The 13,780-nt window shown below is 37.9% G+C and overlaps 1 protein-coding gene across 2 annotated transcripts in view; it reads right to left on the bottom strand.

The window, feature by feature from the left end:
- hmcn1 (hemicentin 1) overlaps nucleotides 1-13,780 on the bottom strand; it is a 160,692-nt gene that overhangs the window by 40,891 nt on the left and 106,021 nt on the right. For both annotated transcript variants that reach the window (XM_049479752.1, XM_049479753.1), the window contains exons 47-62: nucleotides 11,985-12,098; nucleotides 11,719-11,805; nucleotides 11,388-11,579; nucleotides 9,994-10,167; nucleotides 9,528-9,641; nucleotides 7,172-7,314; nucleotides 6,900-7,050; nucleotides 6,406-6,579; nucleotides 5,379-5,492; nucleotides 5,047-5,234; nucleotides 4,444-4,540; nucleotides 4,056-4,217; nucleotides 3,128-3,241; nucleotides 1,097-1,299; nucleotides 810-891; nucleotides 557-688 (exon numbers count right to left, since the gene is read on the bottom strand). In XM_049479752.1, coding sequence (XP_049335709.1) covers nucleotides 557-688; nucleotides 810-891; nucleotides 1,097-1,299; nucleotides 3,128-3,241; nucleotides 4,056-4,217; nucleotides 4,444-4,540; nucleotides 5,047-5,234; nucleotides 5,379-5,492; nucleotides 6,406-6,579; nucleotides 6,900-7,050; nucleotides 7,172-7,314; nucleotides 9,528-9,641; nucleotides 9,994-10,167; nucleotides 11,388-11,579; nucleotides 11,719-11,805; nucleotides 11,985-12,098 — 2,241 coding nt within the window. The remainder of the gene's footprint in view (nucleotides 1-556; nucleotides 689-809; nucleotides 892-1,096; nucleotides 1,300-3,127; nucleotides 3,242-4,055; nucleotides 4,218-4,443; nucleotides 4,541-5,046; nucleotides 5,235-5,378; nucleotides 5,493-6,405; nucleotides 6,580-6,899; nucleotides 7,051-7,171; nucleotides 7,315-9,527; nucleotides 9,642-9,993; nucleotides 10,168-11,387; nucleotides 11,580-11,718; nucleotides 11,806-11,984; nucleotides 12,099-13,780) is intronic.

Here is a 13,780-nt window from a genome sequence, read left to right as displayed (position 1 = left end):
TGGTCAGCCCCCGCCCAACGCACTGATCTGCTTTCTGGCTAAACGATTGAACAGCGTGCTCTAAACTTTTTTTGTTGTTGTGATTAATCGAATTAAATTTTTTAATTAATTGACACCACCAAAAAAAATCAACTATAATCAAAATTGATTACAGTAGGCCTAAAATTAATTTGATAAAAAAAAAAAAAACATTTCTTTAAGCAATGTAGAAACACAATGTTCAATATTAAAATGTATGTCAAATCTTGAGAGCTCCATTGTGTAGGGCTAAATTACTGAACAAACTCTGAGCTGATGTATTTGTTAGCTTAAAATAGCTGTTCTCCTTCAATAGATAAAAAAAACCCACAAAGTTTAGTAGATTATTTTTATTTTTCCAAAACTTATCCAGGCCTGGAAATTGTTATTTTGACTTTTCCAGGGTTTTTTTGACGTACGAATCTTGCTAAGAGCAACATATGTAAATCTGATCTACTGTTGAAATAAAGATTTAACAGATCAATTCAAGGATAACAGATAATGAGTTCTGTAAGTTCTCTCGGCTCTGTGATCTTACCAATTACTCTGCCATTCTTTAGCCAGGTGAGACTTGGTGGTGGAATTCCCGTGGCATCACAGGCAAAGGTCACTGGATTACTGATGGTCTCCACAACATGCTCTTCTGCTAGTCCATCGATACTTGGAGGCACTGTTCAGAAATACACATAAATAATGCTCAGACTATATAAGAGAATAAGCAACTTTCTAAAAAATACCACGTTAAAGCTAAAATGATTACTGACTGTCCACCAAATCAGACCATTTCTAACCATAGATGTTAAGATGGAAGTTCTTGTCCACCTGTCCTGCTACATTTGTGGCCTTGCAAACGTATTGGCCAGTATCAGACACCTATAAAACAGAGAGAGAAAGAAAAATAAGGGCCCTGCAGAGTTTCAAGTTGAGCAGTAAACCATACAGCATCAAAATGCATAGGCAAGTAAATTTCAATACATTAGCATCATATCCTCACCACAGCATAAATCAAGCAATCTCTGGAGTCTAAAATTGTACTGATGAACTGACCACTTTTGACTTAACACACACAAACACACACCTCTGTTCCTTTGAGTTCCAGAATCTGTCCTTCATTGTGGATGCGAAGGTTGGCAGTTTCAGTGAGGAGACGGCCATTCTTGTACCACATAATAGTGGGAGGGGGCACAGCGTTTGACTGGCACTCCAGGGTGACCGAGTTCCCCACACGAACACTGATCACTACAGGTGAGTCTCCACTGCTGTCCCTGATGCTGGGGGGCACTGCAGGTATGATAATACACACACAAATACTTATTAAACTTTATTAGCAATGTAATTGGCTAGCTGACAATATTCAACAGTCAGAATCAATGAGGGAATTAGTGGCTGATGGACAGCGTTGACAAACGCTATGAACAAATGCCAATACATTCTCAAACACTGCTTCAACAGCTAATTAAAATAACATCTTGTCTGATTCTCATTTGACAGAAATGACAAGAAATACAGTTTCCTTCAGTCTCAGCAATAAATGAAATACTTGAGAGAAAATTCATTAAAATAAATCATATTTTTATACTGTTCTGCTTATGTAAGAGAAATTTGATGTAAAATACTCCCTGCTAAAGAAAATTACCTTAATTTGCATTTTTTCCAGTTTTTAGTTGTTTTAAGGCAAAAAACATTTTTATCTATTTTTGGCAGTAAAATAAAACACAGTATTAAGTCAAAATGGTTGGTACACCAAAATGGCTAACAGCACTGTCTTCCCCATTGTAGACTAGTTCCCTGATTTGGTATACACACTACACTACGCTAAAACTAAAAGAAAACTTTGAAAGGGCTCTGAGTGATCCAGCGGGCTAAGCGCTGCCACTATAATCAGGAGATCGCCGGTTCGAATCCTGTTCATGTAGCTTGCCATCAGCTGCCGGAACCGAGGTGGCAGTGCCTCCATTCGGTGCCTCCAGTACACTGCAAGTAAGTACAGCACTGCATTAGCATTAGCACCCCGCTGGCGATGGCAGAATCTAAACGCGTTAGGCTGGCTCCTGGGGTGTACAGAGCTGAAGTGTGGGCTCATTTTGGCTTTCACAATGAAGAAGGCAGAGTGTTTAAAACTGTTGAAAAAAGTGGCATGATATTGGATGCTACAGGACCTGTTATTAAATCTAATGGAGCTCCCACCATTCTGATTGTTTACAAATTAAACTTTTTCCACTTAGATTAAATTAGATTGTATGAGTTTTTTTTTTAAGTATCGTGATATATCGCATCGTGAGCCCTGTATCGTGATACGTATCGTATCGCCAGGTTGGTGCCAATACACAGCCCTAGTAGATGGCACTCTTACCCCACATCACTCTAAAGGGTGATGCAGATCAGGACAAGGTGTCCTAATGATTCCCCTATTTGACCTCGTAAATTGTGGAGAAAATGTTATAAAAAATAATTTTTTTAGAAATAAAATGTATTTAAAAAAAAGAAAACTTTGGACATTTACATTTCTGATTCTACTCATCCATATACTGTTTATACAGTACTGTACAGTCGTTTTAGTACATGAGCACATTGTTTAAAAGCATGTCTTACAGCACTGCAAGAGTTTGGCCTGTATACATTTTCAGATTACATTGGAACTGATGCAGGTAAACATAAACACAGTAAAAAGCAATAATAATTTTAGTTTTGAAGAAAGTTATTGTAGGTCCTTCAAGCTAGTTTCAAGAGCAAAACTTCGTTCTAGATTTTTCCTGGATTCTCTCAGCCAGCACTTTTGTTCATTACCATCAGCAGCTCACCTGATTTATCATCATTAAATCCTGATATACCAAACCAAGTGTTAATATTATGATAACTATAAATAACACTTGACTTTTATGAAGAGAGCTTTGCAGATGTTTTAATAAACACTGTGGTGTAAAACCTAGACCTTTTTGTAGTAAAGTAATTAGTATTTATTATAATAGTAGTGTTTTCTGGGTAACTACACACTTACTGCCTAGATAAGAAGCTTTTCATTCTAATTTTCACATATTCCCAAAACCTTTTGTACAGTACTGTATACAGACTTTAATATGAGTTCCTGTTATTTTAAACTGACACTAACCAAACACAGTGAGATAAATAAGCTTCTGGGCTTCTCCTGCTGGATTGATGGCCAAACAACTGTACTTCCCACCATCAGATATCTTAGTCTTCAGAATTTGCAAAGTACGTCCACCTGAAAGACAAAAACATAGCATTTAAAGACAAATCATAAGGTACTGTATATAAGTCATTTGCATGTATGAATACACATGTATGTATGTATGTATATATATATATATATATATATATATATATATATATATATATTAGTGGTGTCAATCGATTAAAAAAAATCTGATTAATCACAACAAAATTCTGTGATTAACTGCGATTAATCGCATTTGCTTTTCTTCAGACATAAATCTTTATATTGGATATTAAAATGTAAATAAAAGAATGAATTCAAGAAACGTAAAATGCAATTATATGTACAGTATATAGGTGGTATCAATTAAAATAATAGTATATACTTTTATGTTTGAGGGGAGATAAAATCAATGTAGGGTGCTCGAATAACAAATGCATGATAAATTGGACTGTAAATGTCTCAGCATGGTTGTGAGTATTTCTGAATCCAAACTTAATTCGATGAGTATAAAAATCTCAGGGATGAGGAGCAGGAAAGCGCGGTCTGTGTGTGTGTATGCATACGAGAGAGAGAGAGAGAGAGAGAGAGAGAGAGAGAGAGAGAGAGAGAGATCTTTGACCGGTTCGAAGCTGGAAGTCTGAAACAGAGTGTTACTGCTGGACACAGTAAGAGCGGGCCGTTCAGTCATTCGGCCAGACATCAGATCAGTGCGTTGGGCGGGGCAGATTATGGCGGAAGTAAGGGGTCAAACTTGGTGCCTTAATTAATTAATATATGTATATATGTGTGTGTGTGTGTGTGTGTGTGTGTGTGTGTGTGTGTGTGTGTGTGTGTGTGTGTGTTTGTGTTCTGTCCATACCAGGCATTATAAGAGCGTTGGTGTTGGCCTGTACTGGTCGCCTATCTTTAAGCCAGCTCAGAGTGGGAGGTGGGAAGCCAGTGGCCTCACAGCTTAGAGTGATGAAATTATTCACAACCACTGTGGCGTTCTCCACATTTGCACCCAGTATGGAAGGAGGAACTGCAACACAAAGCCAAGGTTGTCAGTAATTGTTTAATCAATTGAATCAGTTTAATCATATATATTTGCCTAGTTAGTCAACCAGGGATTTTTAACTTCATTCAAACAATCTAAAAAGTGAGCAAAATACAAACACAGAAAGGTGTAAACACTAAAGATTTGCCCTTTTCGTCCCAAATGCACTATGAACTTCTCATTCAGGGAATTGACAAATGATAAAACTTACCATGAACATTGAGATTAAAGTATTTCTCTGCACTTCCAGCCACATTGTCAGCCACACACACATAACGTCCTGTGTCGGTCACCTGAGCATTTAGAATCTTAAACACACAAAGACCATGCTATTAATTAACAATAATAAAAAAATCTATCAAAATGAACCCTTTCATACAGTAAAGTTAAACCAGTACGTTTTTGTTTATAGGGTTAGATATCACATTTTTGGGGGGGGTTCTATTTAAATTATGATCTGGTTTGGCAACAAGACAAGGTAGGACATAACTAAATTACAGCTTCAGTTTATTAAAAATGAAATGCAGCAATAGCGAGGACGAGGAGCCAGATGTAAATGCAGGTAATCTATTAACAAAAGAAACAAATAACAAGCCAGGAATGTTGAGCACATGGCTCGGAAAACAAACAGGAAACTGGGAAAAAACATAGAGGCTGACAAGGGACAGGACAAGGTTGTGACATTCTTTTAAGTTTTTCCTTATTTTTCAAAGCTAATGCCCACTTAAACAACAAATTAATTCCCTAAACTGATTAAACAGGCCCACCCACCAAAACCAAGATATATTCAGATTTTTCTTTCTGTGCATCTTACCTGCAGGGTCCTGCCATTGGACAGCAGTGTGTGTGTCCTGTCTGGGTTTAGAGGCTGTCTGTCCTTGAGCCAGCTGATTTTAGGAGGGGGGCTTCCATCTGCATGGCACTCCAGCCGTGTGGTCTTATTTACCAAAACCACCACCTCCTCAGGGACATCTCTATCAGCTCCACGAATAGAAGGGGGCACTGCAGATGGGTAGACATAAATTACATAAAAATACACTGTATAATTAATTAAAAAAAGGTTTTATCTTAATTCCACAAACTAGACGTGTTATGCACATTAGTATCAGTGTTATATGATGTGGTCCACGTTTTGGATCTACCTACACAACACTCTGACATCATATTGGATTGAGTCTTCTCCAGCATCATTGACAGCCACGCATGTGTACCTCCCAGAGTCCTCAGCCTGAGCTCGGGGGATCTGGAGCACTCTTCCACCTGTGTGAAGTGATAAACACATATTCTTGGTAACATCTCATCGAAAAGACATTTTTGAAAGGTGTTATTTCATTGTTTATTCATTCATTCATTTTAAAATGTTTAGTTTTGATCTCTAGTATGAATAAATGTCATGTGAGCTGTTTTTTGTAAAAAAACAAAAAAAAGTGCTCCGGTGATTCAGTATAACACTGCTTTAGTCCGGTAAAAGAGTAGTCGGGGAGAAACAATAGGATTTTGGCTCTTGCTCATTAATATTCCTGAATGCAAATATATCGGCTCTGATTGGCTTACAGCACTGCGACACCAAGAGGGAGCTGCAGTTAGTACAAAACCCCAGGGTGGATTCTGGACCTGGACTACCCACCCCTGCTTACACAAGATAGCTAGCTAGCTAAGGAACTACTGTAACCAGAACTGTTCTAAACATATGCACATACCTATCTCTATTGTACGTCGCTGGTGGTGTTCCATAGACAAATTCTAACCATTTGTTCCTTACCTCTGAATTACTGGGCAAAGCGTATTACACTGATGTGTTATTTGCACAAATAACACAGGAATGACTGTCATGCTTTTTTCTAGCGCTTTTAGCTCCTGTCTGATGAGACGATGTTGCTGTGTGGCTTCAGCTCTGCTTATGGGTAGTTGCGAGCCAAGGTGGGTGAGGCCATGACTACTAATTGACACGGTGCTTTTCCTGATCGACTTCTTTTTCTGAATATTTTCTTTTACTAGCTACTGCAGACAATAGAGGCTAAGGAGGAGTTTCATGTGCAGCATGCATTTACACATGTATTTCACTAAGAACAAGAAAAAGTGGATTTTAGCAGAAGGACACCTTGAATAATCATATTGCAGGCAGTTCAGTTGTGGAAATAAGTAATATTTGTCTAAATTAGGTAAAACTGACCAGGTAAGATGAGCACTCTATCGTTGGAGGCAAGTAGTCGTCCGTCTTTATACCATGTGAGCGTGGGAGGTGGGACGGCATTGGTCTCACAATAGAGGGAGATGGGGTTATTTAGAATCACATCCTTCGCCTCCCCAGCAGAACCAGAAGTGGAGTCCTGGAAACTAGGAGGAACTGTGGGAAAAGGCATTTTATTATACATTATAATATACTGACTGTATATCGGATATACAAAAAATACTATGAAATAAAAATTGGCAATAAATATTAAGTCTGATTTCCTAAATGAAGGAGAATCCCTTATTTTCCCCTTATGCATTGAGAGCAACCAACCACTAGAGGGAACCACATACCAATGCCACTATTGATTGAGGGGCAGCATTCAGATTCTGTGTGTGCAATGCTGTTTATAATCAATTTAAAAATGAATGTATTTATTAACCATGGAAGGTTTTAGCAGGTTGGAAATCAGATTTGTGCGGGACCCTGTTCACCTTGTATATTTACATCAAAGTCCTTCTCATCCTCTCCAGCAATGTTGGAAGCAACGCAGGTGTAGCGACCAGTATCAGACACCTGTGCCTGCTTGATCTGGACTATACGACCATTAGCGGTCATTGTAACGCGGCCATCTGTCTTTAAAATCTATAGATCAGAAGTGCGATAAATAATGAGAAAGATTAGTCATATATGCCTCAAATATAAAACACAGAATGATAAACTTTGTTGCCTTAAATAATATTTTGACTGGACTTGTGTCTCTGACCTGGCCATCCTTGTACCACTGTAGAGTAGGGGTCGGTATGGCCTGGGCTTCGCACTCAAGTGTCAGTGTGTTGTTCACTTTGATCTTGATTTCTCTGGGGAAAAATCCTTCTCCTGCAACATCCTTACTGATAACAGGTGGGACTGAAGGGGAAAACACACACAAATAAAGAGTGTAAGCTAGACTGTTGTTAACTTTTGGCATAAATTATACTCTCATTGAAACAGTTGCAAAAATTGTTGCAAATTAGTTAAAGTCTGCAGTGCTATTAATAATGCATATAATATATATATATATATATATTAGGGGTGTCACGATCTCGATATTTTATCGAAATCGAATCGAAATGAGGTCACGATCTCGAGTATCGAAGTCAAAAAGAGGATCGACGATCCCTCCCGCGCGCGCTACGCAAATAGCGCAGCGCGCTACGCAAATGGCGCGGCACCAACACAGCGCATCCTATTCATTTAAATAGAGATAGCCACTGCATGAGCGCAGTCGGCGGGAGTGTGATCACTGTTTTTATCTGTCCAACGAAGGAGGGGGGGCGGGGGTTGGGCGCGCAGGTTTTGTATCTGTATCTAACGGAGGGGTGGGTGCGCGCAGGTGAGAGCGTGTGAACTCGCTGAAATGCGTGTGTCAGTGTGACTTGAGAACACTGACTATAGATCACAGTGAGGTGGATTAAAAATCTTAAACTTATAATTGACTACACCTGTTGCTTTCCATTGAATTAAAAAAACATCTTTCTCTCAGATAAAGTAAACACAAGCGTGTTTCTGACTAAAATAAAAGCTTTTCAGGAGAGATATAAGTTATGTGTAAATATTTATAAGACAATACCCACATCACTTATCTAACCAGCCTGTACTGATTTCTGCCCCCCAATAATGCTTTCAATAACCTCTTGTAACCCCTGGGAGCCAGGGGTTACACTCTAATAGCCTTTAATAGTCTTCAGTAGCCTTTAAAAGACTTACCTGGCGGCCGTGGTGTGTCCACTAAACTCCGTAGTTATAAACATCCTGAGGTTAGCAGCGCGCTAACTGACCTGTTTATAATGTAATCCGAGCAGTGCCTCCGTGTCGGCTGTTCTAACCTGCTGCTGTTAGCTGCTTGGGCTGAAAGATGAACTGTAGTGAGCTGTATTATCCGGTTAGTGGGGTTAAAACCTTTATTTGTTTACAGAAACAGTAAAAACGGACTGGCTGAGCTCTGTAGCCCGTGGCTGGGCTGTACTGAAGTAGTGACTGAGTGAAGAGAGCGGGGCTTGTGCTGCTGCTGCTAGTGGTTGGATGAAGAACTGCAGCTTCATGTAATGAGCAGTTTCACCAGCCATCCACTCACAGCTCTGATAAACTGCTTGTTTTAATAGTGCACACTGTTGCTACCAAAAAAAGTCACTAGATGGCATTACCATATATATCTTAATAAATAATAATAATAATATTTATAATATTTATAATAATAATAATAATAATAATAATAAATATATTATTTAAATTTTATGAGGCATAAAATAATAACAAGAAAAAAAAACAAGAAAATCGAGAATCGAATCGAATCGTGACCCTCAAATCGAAAATGAAATCGAATCGAGGATTTAGAGAATCGTGACACCCCTAATATATATATATATATATATATATATATATATATATATATATATATATATATATATATATATATATATATATATATATATATTAGTGGTGTAAATCGATAATAAATAATAAAATAAAAAAATGTACGAAATGTAAAATGCAATTACTGTATAAAAGTGGTGTCAATTAAAGTAATAGTATATACTTTGAGGGGTTTGAGGGGAGATAAAATCAACGCAGGGTGCTGGAATAAAGAATGCATGATCAATTGGATTGTAAATGCCTCAGCTTGGTTGTGAAAGCACGTGTGTGTGTGTGTGAGTGCGTGTGAGAGAGGGAGGGAGAGAGAGAGAGAGAGAGAGAGCGAGAGAAATAAAGAGGGACAGAGAGAAAAAGAGAGACAGAAACAAAGATCTCTGTCCGGCTCTAAGATGGAAGTTCAGAGTGCGCACTTCCATCGTTCAGTCGGACAGTGTGTTGGGTGTGGGCGGGCAGATTAAGGGGAAAGTAGTGGTCAAACTTGGTGCCTTGATAAACTTGCGTTGAAAAAATAGTAATATATTGATTAATTATATACTGATATGGGCAACTTTTGTATAGTGCACTGAAGTGTGTGTTTAGAAAAGGTAGGATTAATTTAATGTTGGGCTGTCAAGATGCCTGTTATAAAGACCAAAAGTGATCAGGCATCATCCAAACTGTATTTTTTTTTGACAAAGTGTGTATGTTTTAAATGCTTACACACTCACTATAAACTTTGACCTCATAATTCTTCAGGGTCTCTCCAGCCTCATTGGTGGCCACACATGTGTATCTGCCAGCATCTTCTTCCTGCGCATTCAAGATCTGCAGTGTGCGGCCTCCTGATTGAAAATTAAACATACAGGGACACGCACAGGCATATTAATGATCGCTTCAATCATTATAATAAATATTTCCTACAATACATCCACGTATAAGGACAAATTTTAGTACAGGTTACTGTTACTTAAATAACAGTAGTTATTGTCAATAATACTGGGCATTTTTATTATTTTTATATTACATTTCATTTATAGTGTTATAGTGTGACAGACAAATGTTACTAAAGAGTACAGTAAATATAACACATCATGTGCCTAAATATGTATGCAACTGGAGTTAGACTATATGTAACTGTATGAAATATATGTAATGTATACCAAAACAACAACTAGGTACTGGAAAACTGGTTACCTGGCAGCACTCTGACGTTGCGACTTGACTCAAATGGAATCCCATCCTTGAGCCAGGTGATGATGGCAGGAGGGTAGGATTGAGCTTCACACACCAGAGATGTGGGGCTGTTCAGAGTTACAGTAACTTCCTCAGAAGAGCCCTCTGGTCCAGAGCCAGCAATAGTGGGAGAAACTAAGACAGAAAACCATACTTTTATATATATATATATATATATATATATATATATATATATATATATATATATATATATATATATATATATATATATATATATATATATATGTATGCAAACAATCCCAAGTACAAACACAAAATCAATGAATATTCCAGTTAACAATCAAGCCCATTTTTATGAAGACAATTAAGAGGTTTTATATAAAGAGATTTTAAATCAGTAATTTTGTTCACATTAATGCTGAACTGGTAGACATACAAAAGATACACTTTTGTAAAAAAAAATCAAACCCTTATAAAATACATATATATAAATACTCATAAAACATGGACAATTGTAAAAATTACAATCAAACTTGTCCTTAACAGAGCAGGATAGCAGGTGAACAGATGAATGTAATAACCTCCAGGAATCACCTCCACCAAACTTTTCCTCTTGATACAAAGAAGATTTGAATAACACAGAGAAAAAAATCCCTGCAAATGAGTTTAAATCAAATAGTTCTTGCATGTATAGCCCTCTGCAAATCATGCCACAGCATCTTAATAGATAAAACACATACTTTTAATCATTTCTAAGTTGATTTTGTGTTTTGAGTCGCTATTATGTCGCATAACCCAATGTCTCTTCATCTTAAGGTCATGAAGTGCTGCCTTTACTCCTGATTCCAGATTAAAACAATCATGCTCTCACCACCATTCATTTCATTCATCTTATGGCAATACAGTAAGCTTTACAATGATTACAAGAGTTATGCTATACAGTGCTAATCTGAGTTATGCTAATCCTTCAATTAGACACAAGCGTCTAAACGTCCTTTTCTTAGTTCTCACTAATTAATCTTTCTGTAAAATGGTTTACTTACTTTTTCATTTATTGAATTTGCTTAATAAACATCATACTTTCTTGTTTATGTTGTATCTGACACAACAAAAATGCATTTCTATTTTACACGTCAAACTTGTATATGGAAACTTATGGCACATACCACACGTCAAATATCAGTATGACCAGCAACTCACAGATGTTGTGATATAAACATGTAATCTGGTCATTGATTGAATGATGTACGACCAACTTTCTATACTGTTCAGCTACATTAGCAACACTTAAGGCAACTGGCTGATTAAATTTGGGAATGGTGTATATTGTACTGTCTAAGTGCTTTTCCATCTTGCGAATGACTAATAACAGATTAAAACACTCACACACATACCAAGAACATTTAGGTTGAAATGTATGCTCCTGTCTCCAGCACTGTTGGATGCCAAACAGCTGTAGCGGCCTGTGTCAGCCACCTGGACATCACTGATGTGGAGAAAGCGTCCGTGTGACATCACTTGCAGCCTCGGCTCCCCTGTGACCAGCTGACCATCCTTTAACCATGTTATCTCTGGCACCGGGTTTCCTGGGTCACACCAAATGTTGTTAGTGAAGACAGCGTGGACATAAGTTTAAAGAGAAAATATATGCCTCTGTGTGTGTGGGTGTGTGTGTGTGTGTGTGTGTGTGTGTGCGTGTGTGTGCAGTGTGGGATGCTAACACACCAGTGGCCTCACAGGTCAGGGTAATGTTCTGTCCTTCCTTTACTTTTACATCTTGCACTCCACCTTTATTCACAATGCTGGGGGGCACTAATGACAAACAGGACATTCAGCTTTTACCACACACATTACATTAAAAGTAACACTTTAAGCACTTTTTTACCTAAATGGCTAGAATTTACATAAAAGTACATGCTGAAATTCACCACAGGTGACTGACACTGACTAATTCAATTCAACCAACTGAACATATCACAGCGTAATGTTACCCAGTACATCCAGATCAAAGTTCTTTCGGTCCTCCCCAGCAGAATTAGACACAATGCAGGTGAACCTTCCTGCGTCCTCCACTGCAGCATGCATTAAACGCAGGCTCCGCCCACCTGCAAAGACGACATATCGATACAGGCTTAACTGTCAGCTTTTTACTAACTTTACTGACAGGGCATATATAGTACATCATCTATTACTTCAAAACCATAGACAAAGGGTTTACTTTGATTTACATAAGCAGTGGTATAGTATAGGAATGTATCTCAATTTGTGTCTCCATTAAAAAATAACAGAAATCAATTCTGATCCAATAAACCTTATATCTCTATAGACACAGGCATTAAAGCATTGCAGGTGTTTTATACATCACTGTGGACAGAAATGTAATAGCAATTGTCTTGTACTACTATCATACCCTACAGTGGCAAATCTCTAAGAGGTAGGCTTTCAAATAATGCTAATTTCAGCTAAACACAAAAGAAGTATTTTAGGAGTAAGCTGGCATTTCCACTGATGGAAATGTGTGGCTCTTACACACAGTATTTTGCACTTACTCCTCCACTAAATGCTGTTCTTTCAAATGTGTCATCTTATTTGGGACACAAATTAAATGAATTACACAACACTGCTTTTATCAAAATAAAATAACTAAAATCAGAGTGTGGTATCGATATTGGTACTCTGTATCAACAGATACTTAATAATATGGCATTGGTATCAGTATCAAACATGATCAGACAGATATACTCTAGGAAAAATGTATATTTCAATCACATAATGAATAAGACTTAAATGATGAGACCCAAAGAATCGTTCTTAATACAACAGACATAAACTAATGATCAAATATAAATGATAAAATATGATGCTGGATAAAATAATGATAAAATAATCTTAACTGTGTAATCTACTAATATGTTTATATAAGCGATGATAACTATTTTGAACTTAAACGTTGCCTCTAAAAAGAATCCGGAAAATCAATAGCTTGCACCTTAAAGACTCAAATGTCTCATAGTTAGTCCATAAATGTCCCCATTGTTTCATGTGAAACAGGGGTGTTTGACCAGACAGCTGTTTAAACAAGCAGATCAACTCACCCACACAAATCACTCTCATTTTCATTCAGTGATTTAAAGGGATTACCTATCAGTTTCAGTGAAAGTCACAAGAGAAAGCACTTTATACTCCCTGCAGTGCAGACACACACTCACCAACACAAACACAAGCATAAAGTGCCTGCTGTACGCTTGAAGCATCTGAGATGAGAAAAGCCATAAATATGTCTAGCAAATGTGGTTTGAATTACAGCAGTAGCTCTGAGTGTGCCCGTGGCCTCACTACTGAGTGAGTGGATATGGATATGCCTAAAAATCTCTGCAATAAAGAGACTGTCAAGGAAGTAAAAACTTAAGTAAATAAGAAAGCCTAGTTTTTTGGCACCCAAAACTAGGCTTTTTCTGCTGCTGTACAGTTTGATTCACTGCATACTTTTCCAGAGGTGACCTCTGCCTCTGCTGTGGTTTATGACTTCTGGGTCAACGAGGCACTCACTGATGGATACCTCACACACACACACACGCCGCCACAGAAACAGCATATCCGAGCAACTGCTGTTTGCTTTGGAGAGCCCGAATGCACATTTTTCACTTCTTTCAAGTACTAAACGCCTCTGCTTTGCTGTTTGCCTTTTTAGTTGTCCCACTTCACACTGTTGCTCTTGGCCTTTGGTCATAATGATCTTATTAAAACTCTTACGGCTGACTTATAACAGCCTGCCTGCCCTCTGTCT

Source organism: Astyanax mexicanus, chromosome 1 (genome assembly GCF_023375975.1).
Source record: "Astyanax mexicanus isolate ESR-SI-001 chromosome 1, AstMex3_surface, whole genome shotgun sequence".
Classification (NCBI taxonomy): Eukaryota; Metazoa; Chordata; class Actinopteri; order Characiformes; family Acestrorhamphidae; genus Astyanax; species Astyanax mexicanus.
The sequence above is the reverse complement of the archived record's forward strand: the minus strand, read 5'-3'. Positions and strand labels throughout refer to the sequence as shown.